We start from the raw sequence: 17,056 nt of genomic DNA, 5'->3' as shown, positions 1-17,056 counted from the left end.
ACGCTCCTGTCTTCCTTTTTTTTCAGTCTGAAGTATAACAGTAAATAAAGAAAAAGGCTTGTACTCTTTTCATTCATCTATTTCATGGTAAATTAAGTTTTGTCTGTGTTGCGGCATCTGTTAAGGACTTCAATTGTTTAGGAGGCATAGTATGTTTTTCCTTGATATTGATCACACGTTTTTTGTGTGTGTGTTTGAAATACGGATTTCAAACTTTTGAGTTCTCAGTCTCTGTAAAACTTGCAGTCTTTTCTTTTGAATCTTTTCTTGTCCTTTCCTTTTCTTGCATTCTTTTTAATTACATTCTGGCAAGGGCCTTAACAGAGGTGCTGCAGCGGGGAACACCAAAGGAAAGCTGTCATCGTAGGCTGGAAGGGATTGGGGTAACCATACAGCAGATTTTTTAAAAACACATCATTTCCTTATTTCCATTCCTTAGGGGAAATGAAGATGTAAACTGGGAGGGAATGTAATATTAAAGCAGTGTTCTCAAATACATGAGGGACTCTTCAGTAGGGTGCTCTCTGTTATGGGCAGGTGACTTTAATCTCTCTAAGTGTGTAGGTGGTATTGGTTGTTGTCAGTATTTAAACCAGACATCACTTCTCTGAACAAGCAACCTCAGTACTGGTTTGTGTGGTCAAACTTTGCAGAAAATGAAGCCTCCCAGAAAAGTGATGAGCAGTTCTAACAATGAGGTAGGAGGGTTATTCTTTGCAGGTTCTCTTTCAAAATGCAGCTTAAGCATCCTTTGCTTCCTATCAGAGGGCTCCTTGCAGCACCAATCAGAAATTTCTTCTCGTCTTAACCCTCAGTAGTATTTCAGGTTCTTTCTTCTATTATTCATGCTTTAGCAATAAGTAACATCATTTGACTGGATTTGCCCTTTTACGCCCTAACAGGCCTGCTTATCTCCCATAATTGAGGACGGTGGTGGTTATCATCTCTCCCTGGTGCAACTGAATTCTTTTTGTCTACGTAATTTGCATGTTCTCTAGCAGGGAGGTGGTACTTGGGGCTTAATAATCAGGATAGAGAAACGGCGTGTGTGTGTGTCAAAGGACTTCCTGTAGAAAGTGAAGAAGAGCACCTTGAGCGTGTTTGGAAAGGGACCAGGAACAAGTAACTGAAGCCTTCAGAGCTAGTAGCTGTTGTTTTGAAACGGCGGCGTTAATAGAAATAGTTAGGCTTCTAGGAGTCGAAGAGGAAAGTTAATCTCTTGTTGAGCATGTACACGCGTGTCATTGTTTTTACCTTTCCTTTTTCACCTTACCTTTCTCCTACCAGTCATCCCAGCACAATAATCCGCAATTTGTGTGGGTGGTGCCAGCCTTGCGTCAGCTCCATGAAATCACACGTTCCTTTATTAAGCAGACTTACCAAAAACAAGACAAGGTAAGAATATATGGTGAGATGATTTTTTTTTTTTTTAAGCCCTTGTTATGTCTGTGTGGCTCTGCTTCTGTAGAACATGGAAGTTTGCATTTAGAAATGAAAGGGGGGGGCGGGGGGAAACAAACTAAAAAGCACTTTGACAAGTACAGTTTAGTGATGCAGCCTAAACAAACTGTTCAAGCAGAGGTGCTGTGTTGTGTGCCCTCCATTTATGTGTGCATGTATATATGTTACATATGTATAAATCTGTTTGCTGCATCAGGACTAACTTGTTTTATTCTGAGCTTTTTGTAGAATAATTAACAGGCATGTCTCTGTTAAGGAATGAGCAATAACTAATGTTTAAACCAGCTGCTTTGTAGCTGAGTTGACATTGGCTCTTGGAAAGCAGACTAAAATACCAGCAAGTCACGGTGGCTGAGTGGAGGTGTGGGACTTGGTTTGATATCTGCGGCGTGTCTGTATTTCAGCACGTGCTGAAAACACTAATGTCAGGGGGCTTTGGATGCTTGGAAGGGATACAACTGACTCCTGTCAGGGGGGAAAATTACTTCTTCTGATAAGAGACACTTGTCTGTAGAAGAGCAGACTCTTGTGTGCATGTGCCTGTTTATGTATTTTCTTAAAAACTTCTTTTCTCAATTTTTTTTTTTTTTTTTTTTTTTTTGCCAAGAGCATTATCCAAGATTTAAAGAAAAACTTTGAAATAGTGAAGTTGGTGACAGGAAGCTTAATATCATGCCACCGTTTGGCTGCATCTGTGGCAGGTCCAGGAGGGCTTGTCGGAGCAACGTTAGTGGATGGTCGATACACTTACCGGGAGGTACTTTAACCTGAATTTATTACTACCTTAGGTTTTTGAAAATGTGGTGTAGTGTGTCACTGACTGAGTTGCGTAAGATTAGGTGATGTTTCATTTTTGGAATTCATAAGTATGTGTGTTCTCTTTGGTGAAAAATTACACTAGTTTTTTATTTCTAGTTCTGATACTTATCTATTAGGGCTTGTTGTAGCCTTGTTGTTATCTTATAGAGCAAGGGTGGGCAAACAGCACAATCTACAAGTTTCCTAGCAAAGTCTTTAACTGCTCAAAAGCTAGATCTCCCCACCCCAGGACCTCCTGTTTCCAAGTTTGCGCAGCTTCCAGCTTCTCTACCAGCTTCAGTTCAACTACACTTGTAGAGACTATACTGTTGAATTTGGCATGAAGGTTTTGATAATTTTTTTTTCCATACCAACGCACTAGTTGTGATTTAATAACTAGTGTCACATAGTACCAAGATGCCAGGGAACGTCAGTGTTCCTTTTTAGAAAGGTAGTCAGAAAGAAGTAATGTTAAAAATTGTGTAAAATAGAAATAAATCTCACTGCATAAACAATTTCTGTTTTCTAGGCTTTACAATGGGTATGGTTATTTGACAGCTAAGTTTGCAAAAAATAAACAGAATGCTTAGAGTTCTTGTTTCAGAACTAAAAGTCTTAAGCTTGAGTTTTTGTTTCCTCTTTCTCAGTATTTGGAGGCACATCTAAAATTTTTGGCATTTTTTCTGCAAGAAGCCACCCTTTATTTGGGCTGGAATCGTGCCAGGGAGATCTGGGAATGCCTCGTAACTGGCCAGGATGTTTGTGAGTTAGATCGAGAGGTAAGAAAAACTTGAAAAGTTGGTGTCTGTGGTTGCAGAATGAATCTTAATGGAGTGTAAATAGCACGTGTGTTTGTTGAGACATGTGAAACATAAGTAGCAAACACAAACTAATAATGTTCTTTTAATGTTAAATTTGACTGAAGGAGGAACGTTGGCCAGGAAATTAGTTGCAGGTGCATGGATGCTGGTTTGAGAGGCGGTATGTGCAAGTTTGTGGTGTCACAAAAGAGACATTCAGCATTATTTGGGTGAAAAGATGACTATGAAGATCTAGCACCCTAATGCTGCAATACACCTTTATAATATGTGAGGTTGCTAGGAGATTAGATTTTATCTCTTACTGTAGATAAAACTTCTGTAAGATGAGCGACTGTAGTATCTGACATAGTTTGCCAGTGCTGTATAAAGCTAAAATATTTGCCATGACAGTATGGTAAAAATACATCTGCCTTTTGTTCACAGATGTGCTTTGAGTGGTTCACAAAAGGACAGCATGATCTGGAGAGTGATGTACAGCAACAGCTCTTCAAAGAGAAAATTCTTAAACTGGAGTCATATGAAATTACTATGAATGGTAAGAAAATGGCTTTGGTCAACAGATTTGGGTTTGAAATATATACCAGGAATATGCTTCCGAAATCTTCAAATTAAATATCCAAATAGTTCTGTAAATCAATATAATAAAGGGATTATTTTGAGTTTTAATAGTTGTAGAGGGAAAAGGTCATCTCCTGTATTTGATATCTTCATTTTTTCAGAAAAGTGTAAAAACTTAGCCTGACCTGAATAAAAAGTTTGCATCTTTTTTCACTTTCAGGTTTTAGTTTATTTAAGACTTTCTTTGAAAATGTGAACCTGTGTGACCACCGACTAAAGAGGCAAGGAACTCAGTTGGTGAGTGTTCTGGCAAGTTTGCTCTTGTATGCTCCCTGTGGCATCTTGGGGATGGGAGGAGGTGAGACAAGGGTTCTTCAGCAGCTGTTTGACATGGTCATGTTTGTATTGATATGCAGATCATCCTTCTAGCATTAACACTGTTAAATTCTGAAACTCAAACTCCAGAATTGCGACGGTTAAAACTCCAGCAATTGGGAGCTGGAAGCTGGTGTATGTAACTTCTAAAACTTTGCAGGAGGAATGAGCGGACTACTTTTTAATAATAATAATAATGAATTCTAGTGTGCATTTTTGCTTTTACCTCATAGGGAAATACTCCTCTTTTATTATTTTATTTTATTTTTATTTACAAGAGATTTAGGCTTATCATATTCAAATTTTAACCTACAATGATTTTCATCTCTATGATCCTTCAATGTTTTTGTTAAATGAATGGTTCTGTGTTAAGTAGTTTTCCATAGGCATTTTAGATCGTTATCACAGAGAGTTAACTTACTTCAAACGCATAATTATTTGCCAAGTATCATAGTAGGTTTTGTGACGGTTTATTATGTGGTTAATTACCATGTTGACCTTTGTGAAACAAATTCCATTCCCGATTAAATTTCTTGGTGCTTTTGAAGTTTTTAATTTTTCAGTTGGCTTGTCTGAGAGTGTTCTTTGGAACTTGTTACTTACCTGTAAACAATTCTTTTTCTCTAGTATAAATATACAAATCTGCAGCTACTGATTGCACTTTGCCCTTGCCAAAGCTTGGCAGTGTGTTGGAAAAGAAAGTTTTTAAGACTCAGTTAAAAGATGCTTTTCCAGCAGATGGAAGACTGTTTTGTTCTTGTGGTTCAACTCACTATTGTGTAAGAAATCCTGTCGTGTTTTACTGTTGTTCTTTCTTGCGTAGAGTGTAGAAAAACTGGAATTAATAGGAATGGATTTCATTTGGAAGATTGCAATGGAGTCACCTGATGAAGAAATTGCCAATGAAGCTATTCAATTGATAATAAACTACAGCTATATTAATCTAACTCCGAGATTGAAAAAGGTAGGTTTATGTTTCTTACATGAAAGTACTTTGACATGCATAGAGCCTTCATACTGTGTATGTTAAAATGTGTAATTTGTTGGGTTCTGTCAGTTTATGAGTAATTCCCATGATTTTGGTTCAAGTTCTAACTCATTTCTACATTTTATCTTTAGGATTCTGTATCACTGCACAAGAAATTCATTGCTGATTGCTACACACGATTAGAGGTATAGGACAAATTTTAATTCTTGTACCTACATCCTTTTTCAGCTTTGGGTCTTAGAATTAGAATAATTGACTATGATAATTCTCTTTAAAGAAAAAAATTCTTTCCACAAATATTTCTTGTCCTCTTAGCTCTCCAGGACATACTAATAGTCCATTTAAACCATCATTTATACTTTGCTTTGGATTTTAGGCTGCCAGCTCTGCACTTGGTGGTCCAACGTTAACACATGCTGTGACAAGAGCTACAAAAATGCTTACAGCAACTGCGATGCCTACGGTAGCAACATCAGTTCAGTCTCCTTACAGGTAGGCCTGCCTTTAAAAGAATAAATATGACAGTAAACGTTTTCTCCCAGCTGCTCCCCACGTGATTTTGAGCACTAATTAAAATTCTCAGTATTGGTAGTTGTATATTCTGGTGGTTTCTCAATTAAATATTCCAATTACAATGCGATTTGGGTTCCAAAGATACTTTGAAAAAACTGTGTTTTAAACAAACAAACAAACAAATAAAAAAACCCAACACCCATCCTCCAACACCCACCCTCCAGCCCTCCCAAAAACCAAAACCAAACAAACAATAAAAACCCCACAGCCTATTTCCAGCCTATCAATCATGTAATATTTCTGGTTGAGCAGGATTTTGGGTTTGGTTTGTTGTTTTTTCTTTTTAATTGGGAGAGAAAAGGGTGGTTTTTCATCCTCTAGCTTAACTTGTTCGTAGCTTAAATATATGAGCACAGGGTGGGAACCTTTAGAAACATGAAGCTGCTTCTGAAGCTGGCTACACCTCAAGCAGGGTAACGCAAGCTTCTTGGCCTGTTTTTCTGGTTAATTTCAACTGAATTAATTCCAAATTTAAGGAGTTCTATTTGAAGACAGCTAAGTCATGGTAGTTACCTGTGGGTGCTGAAAATTGATCTCTGAGACAAGTTACTTTTGTTTTCAATGTTTACCTCTAGGTCAACTAAACTTGTCATAATTGAGAGACTGCTGCTGTTGGCAGAGCGTTATGTGATAACAATAGAGGTAAGATATGTAATTTCTTACTGGGCGAGGTTAAGAACACAACTTCTGATATTGTTAAAATAGTGTAAAAGTTATTTAAACCTATGCAATTCTAGTAACGTTGTTACATACCATCACAGAAATGTCTTTGTTTTCAAGGGTGGTGTTTACTGTCATTCTTCTCTTCCTGTAGGACCTTTATTCTGTTCCCCGAACTATTCTACCTCATGGTGCCTCTTTCCACGGACATCTTTTAACGCTTAATGTTACGTACGAGTCTACCAAAGATACCTTCACCATAGAGGTAGGTGTGCACAGGTTACGTGTGTCACACGGTGTTGATCACGTAGCTGCTCTTGGGGCTTTTGATGCCTGGACTGAACAGAGTAGGCTGGTTTTGGGGTCTCCAGTCAACTTGAAGACTCTATTTGAAACTGTTAAAAATGTGTATAAGTCTACTGGAATGGAAGTGTCTGTATAAATGTATTTTGATCATCATTCCAGGGTGGAGAAAAAGAACTTGTTTGCCTGCTGTCAGTGATGGAGCATTCCTACTGCTGCCCTATCCTGTCAGTCTCTTTTGTGGACAATACCTTTACCAGCCTATGCAGAGAAGCAGGAGGACTTAAATGGAAGATTTTTCTTTTTTTTCTCTTGGAATTCACTGCTTGAGCAGCCTTACTGAACCAGTGCTGTTTAATTTTACAGGCTCATAGCAACGAAACTGTAGGGAGCGTCAGGTGGAAGATAGCAAAGATGTTGAATTCGCCTGTGGATAATATACAGATATTTGCCAATGACAGCCTGGTATGTTAGCTACAAAGAGTTGTAATTCTTCATGAAATTATGTCTCTCTTCCAGAACTAAATGACAAATATTTTCTTGCAGCTAACTGTAAACAAAGATCAGAAACTACTCCACCAGCTGGGCTTTTCTGATGAACAGGTCCTTACAGTAAAAACATCAGGAAGTGGGACTCCGTCAGGGGGCTCTGCAGATTCCTCAACCAGTTCCAGCAACAGTGGCAGTGTATTTAGTTCGTCCTACGCAATGGAACAGGTACAGCAAAGTAGTCTGAAACCTTCCCTCAGATTTTTCCTGGAGGGCAGATAGTTGGGGGGGGACACAGTTGGGGTGGAAAAGGTACAATAAGATGAGACAGAAGCTGTACACATCAGCTTGAGGATCCAGTCTTTACTAGTCTGGTTTTGCTTTCAAACTGCAATTGAAACAGAACATTTACATACGTAATTGTGTTACGCACACAGGTTGGACTTTATAATCTGTATTCTGTCATCTATTGTAGCCTGCTTGATGATAATTAATCTCTACAGGGTCTTTTAAACAGAGAAGGCCCATATGATTTAATTTTGAGATGGTATAATTGTCATGGAGAGATTTCCAGATTTCCACTATCAATAAAGCTGCAATATGAAAATAAACTAAGAAGCACCAACTAGCATGTTCAGAACACTCCTGATCTGCTTTGTACGTCAACCCTAACTAACAGTTGGCTTCAAAAATTGATTGTTAAAAGACAAATGGGGTAATGTAAAAATTCAAATGTTGTATCAGTCTAGGAAGCAGCTGGGATTTCTACGGGCCGGGTTGGCATGTGGGTCAGTTGCTTCAGTGAGGAGCTCTCTTAAATTACTTGCAACAGAGAGTGGAGAAAAATACCTTTGTATTTCTGCTTAATTCTCAGGAGAAATCCCTCCCTGGAGTAGTCATGGCTCTCGTGTGTAATGTGTTTGATATGCTTTACCAGCTTGCCAATCTAGAGGAGCCAAGGTAAGCAAACTAAAGGGTTATTAAATATTGAATAAATGCTCTCACTGCAAAGTTTGAATAGCTACTTATTTTGCAGTGTGTCGGCATCCACCAGGCCACAGTGTGGCTGAGCCCTGTTTTGCACAAGTAACTTCTAATAACTTTTCAGGATAACGCTGCGAGTGAGGAAGCTTCTGCTCTTGATTCCCACTGACCCAGCCATTCAGGAGGCTCTTGATCAGCTTGACTCCTTGGGTAGGAAGGTATGGGTTAAACAATAACTAATCTTGGTGAGCTTAACAAAAAGGATTTTACTACCAGTTTTCTTAAATTCCCTGTCAGATTATAATCTGTGAAGGGTTTGAAACTCTACTGCAAAATAATGTTCATGTTAAGGATTATTGACTTAATTTCCAAGCAGCTGGAAGTGAGAGGATTATTACAGGGATTATATGAAACGTATTGCCAATGTCAACAAAATGCAGTAGTCTCAAAGTATTTCTTCTGTGGTTTATTTCTCCTAGAAAACACTGCTATCAGAATCAAGTTCTCAGTCTTCAAAATCACCCTCCTTGTCTTCAAAACACCAACATCAGCCCAGTGCTAGTTCAATCCTAGAAAGTCTTTTCAGATCTTTTGCTCCAGGCATGTCCACCTTCAGAGTGCTCTACAATTTAGAGGTAAGACAACAAATTTACTTCTTCGTGCTTATGTTTCTGAGCACTAAGGTTTAAGTAAGTCTTAAGGTAGATTCCTGCCCAAGAAACTTGACAGGGTCATTGTGCAAAATGCAAATATCATGTCAGAGTCTGCTTTTATGTATGTGGTAAATTCTACACAGAATGAAAGGCGTAAAAAGTTCCCCTTTAGAGACTTCACTGTGAAGCCAGGCCCCTCTTTCTGGGATTTGCAAAGTGGAAGGAGTGTTCTGAAGTAAATGGAGAGAAGCAAAGAAACATCAGTCCTTACTGTTTAGGTAAAATTCCTGCTTAAATCTCCAGAAACTCTTGAGTATGCGATTTTTAGTATATATTTAAAAATCAAAATTGGCTCTCTTAAAAAGTAATGGGAACTGTTTAGATTGGTTGGGTTTTCTCAATTCAGTTTGAAAGAGAGTGAGTGGAATACATAGACTTTTTTTACCCCTAAGTTTTCTCCTAAGTTTTTTAGCCAAAACACTGGCTTGGACTCAGTAAAAAGGTTCTTTCCGTGTGTTCAGTGCATGGATTTTAAAGAGGATAAGAGAGTTCAGCTGGTGGCATTGTTAGAACACTGTAATCCTCTCTGGGAAGCTGGACAGTTTCTAGTTGTTCTTGCAGGTCCCACTGTTTACAAGGACTCATTACAAATATGGTTGAACAACTTGAAGCTGGAGGACTGGTTGCCAGCAGCTTCAAAAACAGCGGGCAAAGTTATTCTCTTTCATTCCCGGCGAGTGCCAAGATTACTGTAGGAATTTTCTTGTTGCTTTCCTTTGGGTTTCTGCAGCCTAATGTTAGCTTTTCGTCTTCCTATGCTGTCATCACACTGCAGTGTTAGGATTTCCCCTTTTTTTTTTCTGTACAGCTGGAATGGGAGATATTTGATGATGTCTTTGAAATACATTGACAAGTTCTACAGCTGAAAGCAAATGGTTTAGCATATCGCAGCAAGGGCATCTTGTTGAACTGGCAGGTTCTATTAAAGTGTGACGAGACAGTTATCTGCTACTTCTAAGCCAGAGAAAATAATAAAAGCAAGTAATAAATTGCTTGCTTTTCTGGCAAGGGATGAGAAGTAGTAAATTGGATTAGATGTGTAGATTGCATGAGTGGACTTGCTCCTCAAGTCCAGTCAGCCAACTGGAAGATGATTTCTGTCAGGAAAAGGATGATATGCCTTTTTTTTTTTTTTTATCCCCTCAAGTGGTGATCTGTTGAAAATATGGGAACCAGTCTGGACTGCTTTCCCAAAAAAAGGTGCATACAAAATTTGCAGAGTGTATGAAAGAGATGAAAATTAAATGTTGCAGATGTTCAGGATTATGTCATGCCAGTGCTGTGATAAGGTTTCATGCTGGGAACTCTGTTAACCATTCTTCTGACCTGTGAGTCTGGAAAAGATGTATTTTATTTTCCCACGTGCAGCATTGTTGGCTGTGCATGCCAAAGAGACTTTTCAAGAAAGTAAATAACTTCTGGTTGTTTTCTGGGGCTTTGGAAGGGGCTGGGGTTCTTTTGTTTGTTTGGGTGTTGGGGTTTTTTTAATGTAAAGTGAAGTGAAATTGATTATAAATGTACATGAGATCTGACCCACAGAAACCACAGACTTCCTTATGATCATGTTTCTGAGAGTAATTGCATTCTGTGAAGTTTAGTGCTGACTTAAAACAGGAGGGATGATACAGTGATGATGTTCATAAGGCCCATAGAACTACCTGGACCATCTTTTACCAAAAAAACCCCAAAAAACAGTAATAGCAATAGGGTTATGTTTCAGAAGGCATGAATCAATAAGTAAGCCATCTGTATGGTGTTTTATGCGATACTGTCAACTGAAAACCTAAAAAGGAGAAGGATTTGGGCTCTTAAGGAGCACCGGCTGAGCCTGAAGACATTTCATGTGCTAGAGTATGTACTTTTCCCTTTCCCTTAACAAGTAAACTGCAACGGGGGAAAAAAATGCCCTTTGCTATAGAATAAATATCTGTAATAGCCTTACTTGTCCTGAATATTTTTAATGTGATTTCTCTTTACTGACTACAGCTTTGTATAAGTGTATTTTTGTTAATTGCTTCATTTGTAATTGATTTTTTTTCTGTTACACTTTTAACCTTCAGCAGATAAAGAATACTAAGTGAGGGATGTGTATGCATGCTTATTTATTCATTTATTTTAGGTACTGAGCTCCAAGCTGATGCCAACTGCAGATGATGAAATGGCAAGAAATTGTGCCAAGTCTTTCTGTGAAAACTTCCTCAGAGCAGGAGGTTTGAGGTTAGATTTCAAAATCTTGACTCAGTTTATAACACTTCATTTAGTTTGCAGTTTTGTGTGGTTTCTGATTTCCACACTGTAGCACACTAGTACACCTGTCAACTGCTTTTTCAGAGGGGAAAAAAAAAAAAATCCACCCAAAGCTGTTTTTTTCATTATCCAGTGTCTGAAAAGCTACTGTAGCTGCCATAGTGATGTAACAGAGTACAAGTTGTTAAACCCCAAAATAAATTTGGGCACAGAAAAGCTTATGAAGTGTAGCTGTTACTAAGGTAGTTGATATTTGGATAGTTGGCATTAAGTGCTTCAGTTTGAATTTGCAAGCGTGTACATTACACTGTCTCCTGCATAGATGCCAGTGGATGTTTTAAGTAGTCAAAGCATAGATTGTGCAGTGGAAACCAAATTAAATTTTAGTATCCAAAATTCAGACCCTTCAGATAAGAGTTGAGGCACAGTGTGAGCGGTTTGGAAGACCTGGCAATACTGCTTGTGCTTGTGTCAGATTTGTCAAGTATATGTTGCTCTTAGTAATTCTGTGCACACACACCGCCCCATAGATCCTGAAGCATTTTCCAGCAGGAACAAAAAGCTTCCATCTGTAGATGCAGGAGGAGGAAATGGGGATGTTAGTCTCCAAAGACACTAGTTTGGCAGTTTTACTGGCACTCTACTAACTGAATATGAGATGGGAAGGATAGAGGTAAATTAGTTGCAGCTCTCTCCTAATGTAAAATATTTTCAAACGGAGTCTGTCTTACTGATTTGTTTTTAAGTTTGGTGGTGAATGTGATGCAGAGAGATTCCATCCCATCAGAAGTAGACTATGAAACAAGACAGGGAGTCTACTCCATCTGCCTGCAGCTTGCAAGGTATGTAATTGCCTTTCATTAGAGAAAGTGCTGCTTTCTTGGCTTGTGCGGCTTGTAATATTTAAGATTAATTGGTACTTTGAGTTCTGTTTCATTCACTTGCTGTGAACATTCAAAAATAAGCCTGACGTTTTTGCTCTGTGAATGTAGGTTCTTGCTTGTTGGCCAGACAATGCCTACCTTACTGGATGAGGATTTCATTAAAGATGGGGTAGAAGCATTGTCCTCCCGCCCCTTCCGTAATGTCAGCCGACAAGCGAGTAGGCAGATGTCCATTTGTGGAACACCTGAGAAGTCATCCTACCGACAGCTCTCTGTGTCTGATAGATCCTCCATTAGGGTAGAAGAAATCATACCAGCAGCAAGAGTTGCCATACAAGTAAGGAAGTGTTTGATGATTTATGGTGATGTGGCGGTGTCATCTCCAGTGACAGCCGTGTAATTCCTGGATTTTTAATGAAAAGTCTACCTTTTATACAAGTTCTTGCCCAGGCTCCATTTAAAAGCCTCTGAAAATCCTGACCATCAGTCTCTCTTCCCAATCTTTATCTGAATTTTAACATATTCTCAGAAATTATTTTAGCAGTACAAAGGGAAGCAGTACCCCAAAAGTGCTTACCAGAAATAGATCTACACAGAAATCTTACTTGTGGTTTATTTTAACCTTTGCTTAACTGCAAGATCTTATTCTTACTGATTTTCTGTCAATAGAAAGATAGAAAATAGAAAATAAATTTCCTGCTTGAACTTGTGGTTTGTAGTCCGTGTTTCTTTGAATTAGAAATTTTGAGCAAGATCTTTGTTTCACATACCTTATTAAAAATTAAATTTGCTTGATGGTATCCTGGGAAAAAATGAAATATCTTTATTTCCAATAAAAAAGATATTTTCCCTTTTATAGGCCTGTCAGTGTAATTAATCTGAGACTGGCTGTTAGTAAATCAATCTAATTGATTAGAATAGATTAGCTAATAGTAAAACAATCTAATCTGACAAGAACTCAACCCATTTCAAAGTTGAGTCCAGTTGAAAGAAACTTCACAGTTAATGTAACGAGTATGCTGTGTTAGGTTCTTGGGCAGTGCTTCCCAAATGGATCGATGGTATTGAAATCAGCGTGCCTAACTCCAGAGAGGTGAAAAGGGTATTTACCCTGGTGGAGAATTTAAAAACTAATTACTTCCTATTAAGGGAGCAATACTAATCTCTCCTCGGGAACAAAAAGACTTTTGTATCCTTGAGCCTGCTTAGAGAAGAGGGGAAAACAAATCCACATGTCAATTAGACATGATCCAGAAGATACATTCCTCTTATCCCCGTAATTAACAAAGGCTGTTGCATATCACAGAAGTAACTGCTATTTCTTGTTCCCTCAGACCATGGAGGTGAACGATTTCACTTCCACAGTGGCTTGCTTCATGCGACTCTCTTGGGCTGCTGCTGCAGGACGACTGGACCTGGTGGGCAGTAGTCAGCCAATAAAAGAGAGCAACTCTTTATTTCCTGCTGGGATTCGAAACAGACTTAGCAGCTCAGGTAGGTTAACTGTGTCTCTAAACCAGTCTAAAGAAAGCATTTGGTTTATTCTTAATTGAACACTTTTGAAGCCTGAAGCTGAATTCATTGGGGTTGGTCTTGATGATTCTCTTGGGTCCTTTCCAATTCAGGATATTATATGATTGAATTACACAAATCTTAAGCAAAATGCTGTACATTCATGTGGCATTTGGAGAAGTTTTTTAAATTGCAGAGAACTGACCGGGAGCTGAAAACATCTGAAAAATGTAATGGATTACGGCACTTGCTCATTTCTTAATGCAGGAAGTAATTGCAGCTCAGGAAGCGAAGGAGAGCCCACTGCACTGCACGCTGGTATCTGTGTGAGACAGCAGTCTGTGTCCACCAAAGATGCTCTGATTGCTGGAGAAGCCTTGTCTCTCTTAGTAACCTGCCTTCAGCTACGCAGTCAGCAACTAGGTATGAAATCCAATTCGATTGCTCACTATTTGGAATATAACTAAGTTGGGGGAAGGTTTTTGGAGACAGACAAGTACAAAAAAAATCATGAGAAACTTCTAGCTTTGTAAGCTGAGACAGCTCAAGTTAAAACCACAAAATTTCATTAAAAAATACAGGGTGTTTTTTCCAGGACTGAAGAACAGGTGTCATGAAACAAGGCATGTAGTGCTGTGCCTTAGTGAAATGTTTTGAGAAAGCTTATTGCCAGTATATAAATATTTGCACTGGCTTTGAATTATGTAATTCTGTAAGTGCTGCTGTTTGCTTAGCTACTGTTTAGTACTTGAACCTTTGTGTACACGAAGTGTAAACGGTGGTGGTGGAAGGCGAAGGAAAATGCTGTTACAATGTGATGCTGGTCTCTGAGGAGGGAAGGAGATGGGGAAATATGCAAATAAGTTACTGCTTTTCAGTGTTGACAGGGGGTGTCCTCTAGGTCCTATGGTATCTTAATGCAAGACTGTAACTGACTCATTTTAAATTATTATTATTTTTAATAAGATAGCCTGGTACTTTTCTGTTCTAGGATCTTTTTACAATTTGCCTTGTGTTGCCGATTTCATCATTGATATACTGCTTGGATCACCAAGTGCTGAGGTGAGGGTCTTCTTCTGAAAACTTCTTAGATGTTATACTTCTGAAATGCGTACACTGTGATCATTTAATATGGTCTGAAGATAAAATTGTTAGTTACAAATATTCCCACAGGGTTTTTTTTTTTAACAATTTGAATGAATAACCTTTATTGTTAGTAATTCCTGCGTCTAGTGATGTGTTGATAGAAAATGCTGAAGTATTGCATTCTTTAGGCTTGTTTAATCTGTGAGGCGCACAGGACTGTGCTGTGGCTAGTCTAAAGAAAATGCTCTCATTTTGGTCAGACAAACTCTGTAAAACTAGTACTTCAGGGAAAGTTCCAAGTAACTTTCATCTCAAAATATTTGGGTAAGATTTAATGGACTCCTCTGAACTTTTCAAAAGTTCTTCCAAATGTCAGAACCCTCCTAAAATTCATTCTTCCTGATTTAAGTTTATTCTGGATATTCTAAAATCTAGAGATTTTCAAGTCACGCTTACTTCATTTCATTGCATCTCATGTATGTTTCATGAAGTCATTGCATCTTTTGCCCCTTATCTGAATTTATAATCTGTGTTTGATAAAGCATCAGAGATTTTATCTCAGGGATGAATGTGGGTTGCTAAATCTCTATAAATAGAGAAACCCTGGCTGGTGGGAGCAGGGCTCAGAGTCTGGTTTACACAAGCTTTTCAATGTCTGTTTTTTTCTGTTAAATTTCTAACAAAACAGAAGTGTCTTTTTTTTGCAACCTTTAAGCAACTGCTAGTGTTTGATGACGCTGTTTCAGATTCGTCGTGTCGCCTGTGACCAGTTGTACACCCTCAGTCAGACAGACACGTCGGCTCACCCAGATGTTCAAAAGCCAAACCAGTTTCTCCTGAGTGTTGTTCTTGGTGCCCAGCTGCCTCTTTGGTCACCAACCAGCATCATGAGAGGAATCAACCAGAGGTAGGTCAGATTTATTGTGTTTATTGAGGAAGCAAATTTCACATTTTTAAATGGGTAGCGCTGTGGAAGCTCTGAGGCACAAGGGATTAGGACTTTGTAAATCTGTCAAAAGTAGACATCCCTGTCACACCCCAGATAGTTCTGGAAGTATGAGAATTGAAGGGAAATAAAGCTGAATTCTCAAGTTACAATTCTTCCTCTGAACTCTTATTGTTCAGTTTATCTGTGCTCAGCACTGGTGAGGCCACACCTGGAGTATTGTGTCCAGTTTTGGGCACCTCAGTACAAGAGAGATATCGAGGTGCTGGAGCGGGTACAGAGGAGGGCAATGAAGCTGGTGAAGGGCCTGGAGCATAAGTCGTATGAAGAACGATTGAGGGAGCTGGGACTGTTTACTTTGAGGAAGAGGAGACTGAGGGGAGATCTCATCACTCTCTACAACTACTTGAAAGAACATTGTAGAGAGGTTGGTGCTGGTCTCTTCTCACAAGCAAACAGCGATAGAACAAGAGGGAATGGCTTCAAGTTGCAACAGGGTAGGTTTAGACTAGACATTAGGAAGAAGTTCTTCACAGTAAGAGTGATCAGACACTGGAATGGGCTGCCCAGGGAGGTGGTTGAGTCACCATCCCTGAATGTGTTTAAGAGTCGTTTAGATGTGGTGTTGGGGGATATGGTGTAGGGAAAAACTTTGTAGAGTAGGGAAGATGGTCGGACTCGATGATCCCAAGGGTCTTTTCCAACCTGAATGATTCTGTGATCTGACTTCCCATCCGGGACGTGGTAGTTGCTAAGTAGACCTGCCCTTTCTGGGATGTGTTCACGGCAGTCAGAACCTGGCTGGAATCCTACATGAGGCACAGAGGCCATAGGATGTATGACAGTAACATTGAATTTATTTGATAGTAATGCATAGATCCAGATCAGAAATCAATCCTAAAGGCTCCAGCCTTTTCAGTGATATCTGGACCCATGACTTCACCTGATTTCTTGTTGCCTATGTTACCCATTACACCTGCAAAGACTTTAGGTTTCAGTCATTAACTTGTCCCTGACTGGCCAAAGTTTGTTGAATTTAATGGTAATTTTAAAGAGCAACTTCTAGAGGAATCTGAATAGAGGAGTAACTGAGAAGATAAAACGTGTTGTTTTATTGTTGTCTGATAAAATAAAAATTTTATGAGGTGAAGGAAAAAAGCAGGATTAAATGTTAGTCATAACATTCAGGAGTAGCTGTTGGGAAGGAATAGTTGTTTCAAAGCTGCAGGGTGTGCATGCTAGATAGCTGTGCTATTTTGGATTAGATGGACAGAGCATACAGAACTTGAAGGGAACTACTTAGGAAAAAAAATTCTGATTTTAAATTAAATTATTCTTCTCTTTGTACCTGTTTCAGACTTTTGTCCCAGTGTACAGAATATTTTGATCTGAGATGTCAGTTATTGGATGACCTCACATGTAAGTATGTACAGGCACATACATCACTGTTTGCAGCTTCCAAGCACTTCATTCTGTAGACAAGATGTAGAATTGCCTTCACAGAAGGATTTCCTACACCATGAACTCGATGTGACCTGCCAGGGTCCTGGCTGTCCTGTGTTAGCGCCTGGCACGGGCTGTTCTGGCATTTGCTAACAGCAAGGCAGCTCGCTCCTTTTGGAAATCGAAATGGGTGCCTTTGTGGAAGGTATATTTTG

The 17,056-nt window shown here is 39.0% G+C and overlaps 1 protein-coding gene across 2 annotated transcripts in view; it reads left to right on the top strand.

The window, feature by feature from the left end:
- USP24 (ubiquitin specific peptidase 24) overlaps positions 1–17,056 on the top strand; it is a 66,225-nt gene that overhangs the window by 26,618 nt on the left and 22,551 nt on the right. The window contains exons 16-39 of one of the 2 annotated variants that reach the window (XM_074152368.1): positions 654–698; positions 1,288–1,395; positions 2,069–2,218; positions 2,907–3,038; positions 3,504–3,615; positions 3,859–3,935; positions 4,837–4,977; positions 5,133–5,186; positions 5,378–5,493; positions 6,150–6,216; positions 6,389–6,499; positions 6,904–7,002; positions 7,084–7,254; positions 7,901–7,986; positions 8,135–8,228; positions 8,490–8,645; positions 10,843–10,940; positions 11,717–11,812; positions 11,963–12,191; positions 13,189–13,348; positions 13,634–13,789; positions 14,358–14,428; positions 15,199–15,359; positions 16,756–16,817. In XM_074152368.1, the coding sequence (XP_074008469.1) occupies positions 654–698; positions 1,288–1,395; positions 2,069–2,218; positions 2,907–3,038; positions 3,504–3,615; positions 3,859–3,935; positions 4,837–4,977; positions 5,133–5,186; positions 5,378–5,493; positions 6,150–6,216; positions 6,389–6,499; positions 6,904–7,002; positions 7,084–7,254; positions 7,901–7,986; positions 8,135–8,228; positions 8,490–8,645; positions 10,843–10,940; positions 11,717–11,812; positions 11,963–12,191; positions 13,189–13,348; positions 13,634–13,789; positions 14,358–14,428; positions 15,199–15,359; positions 16,756–16,817 (2,752 nt within the window). The remainder of the gene's footprint in view (positions 1–653; positions 699–1,287; positions 1,396–2,068; positions 2,219–2,906; positions 3,039–3,503; positions 3,616–3,858; positions 3,936–4,836; positions 4,978–5,132; positions 5,187–5,377; positions 5,494–6,149; positions 6,217–6,388; positions 6,500–6,903; positions 7,003–7,083; positions 7,255–7,900; positions 7,987–8,134; positions 8,229–8,489; positions 8,646–10,842; positions 10,941–11,716; positions 11,813–11,962; positions 12,192–13,188; positions 13,349–13,633; positions 13,790–14,357; positions 14,429–15,198; positions 15,360–16,755; positions 16,818–17,056) is intronic. The other variant, XM_074152369.1, reaches the window with a different exon arrangement.

Source organism: Numenius arquata, chromosome 8, assembly GCF_964106895.1.
Source record: "Numenius arquata chromosome 8, bNumArq3.hap1.1, whole genome shotgun sequence".
Lineage (NCBI taxonomy): Eukaryota > Metazoa > Chordata > Aves > Charadriiformes > Scolopacidae > Numenius > Numenius arquata.
This window is presented reverse-complemented; position numbering and strand designations above follow the sequence as displayed.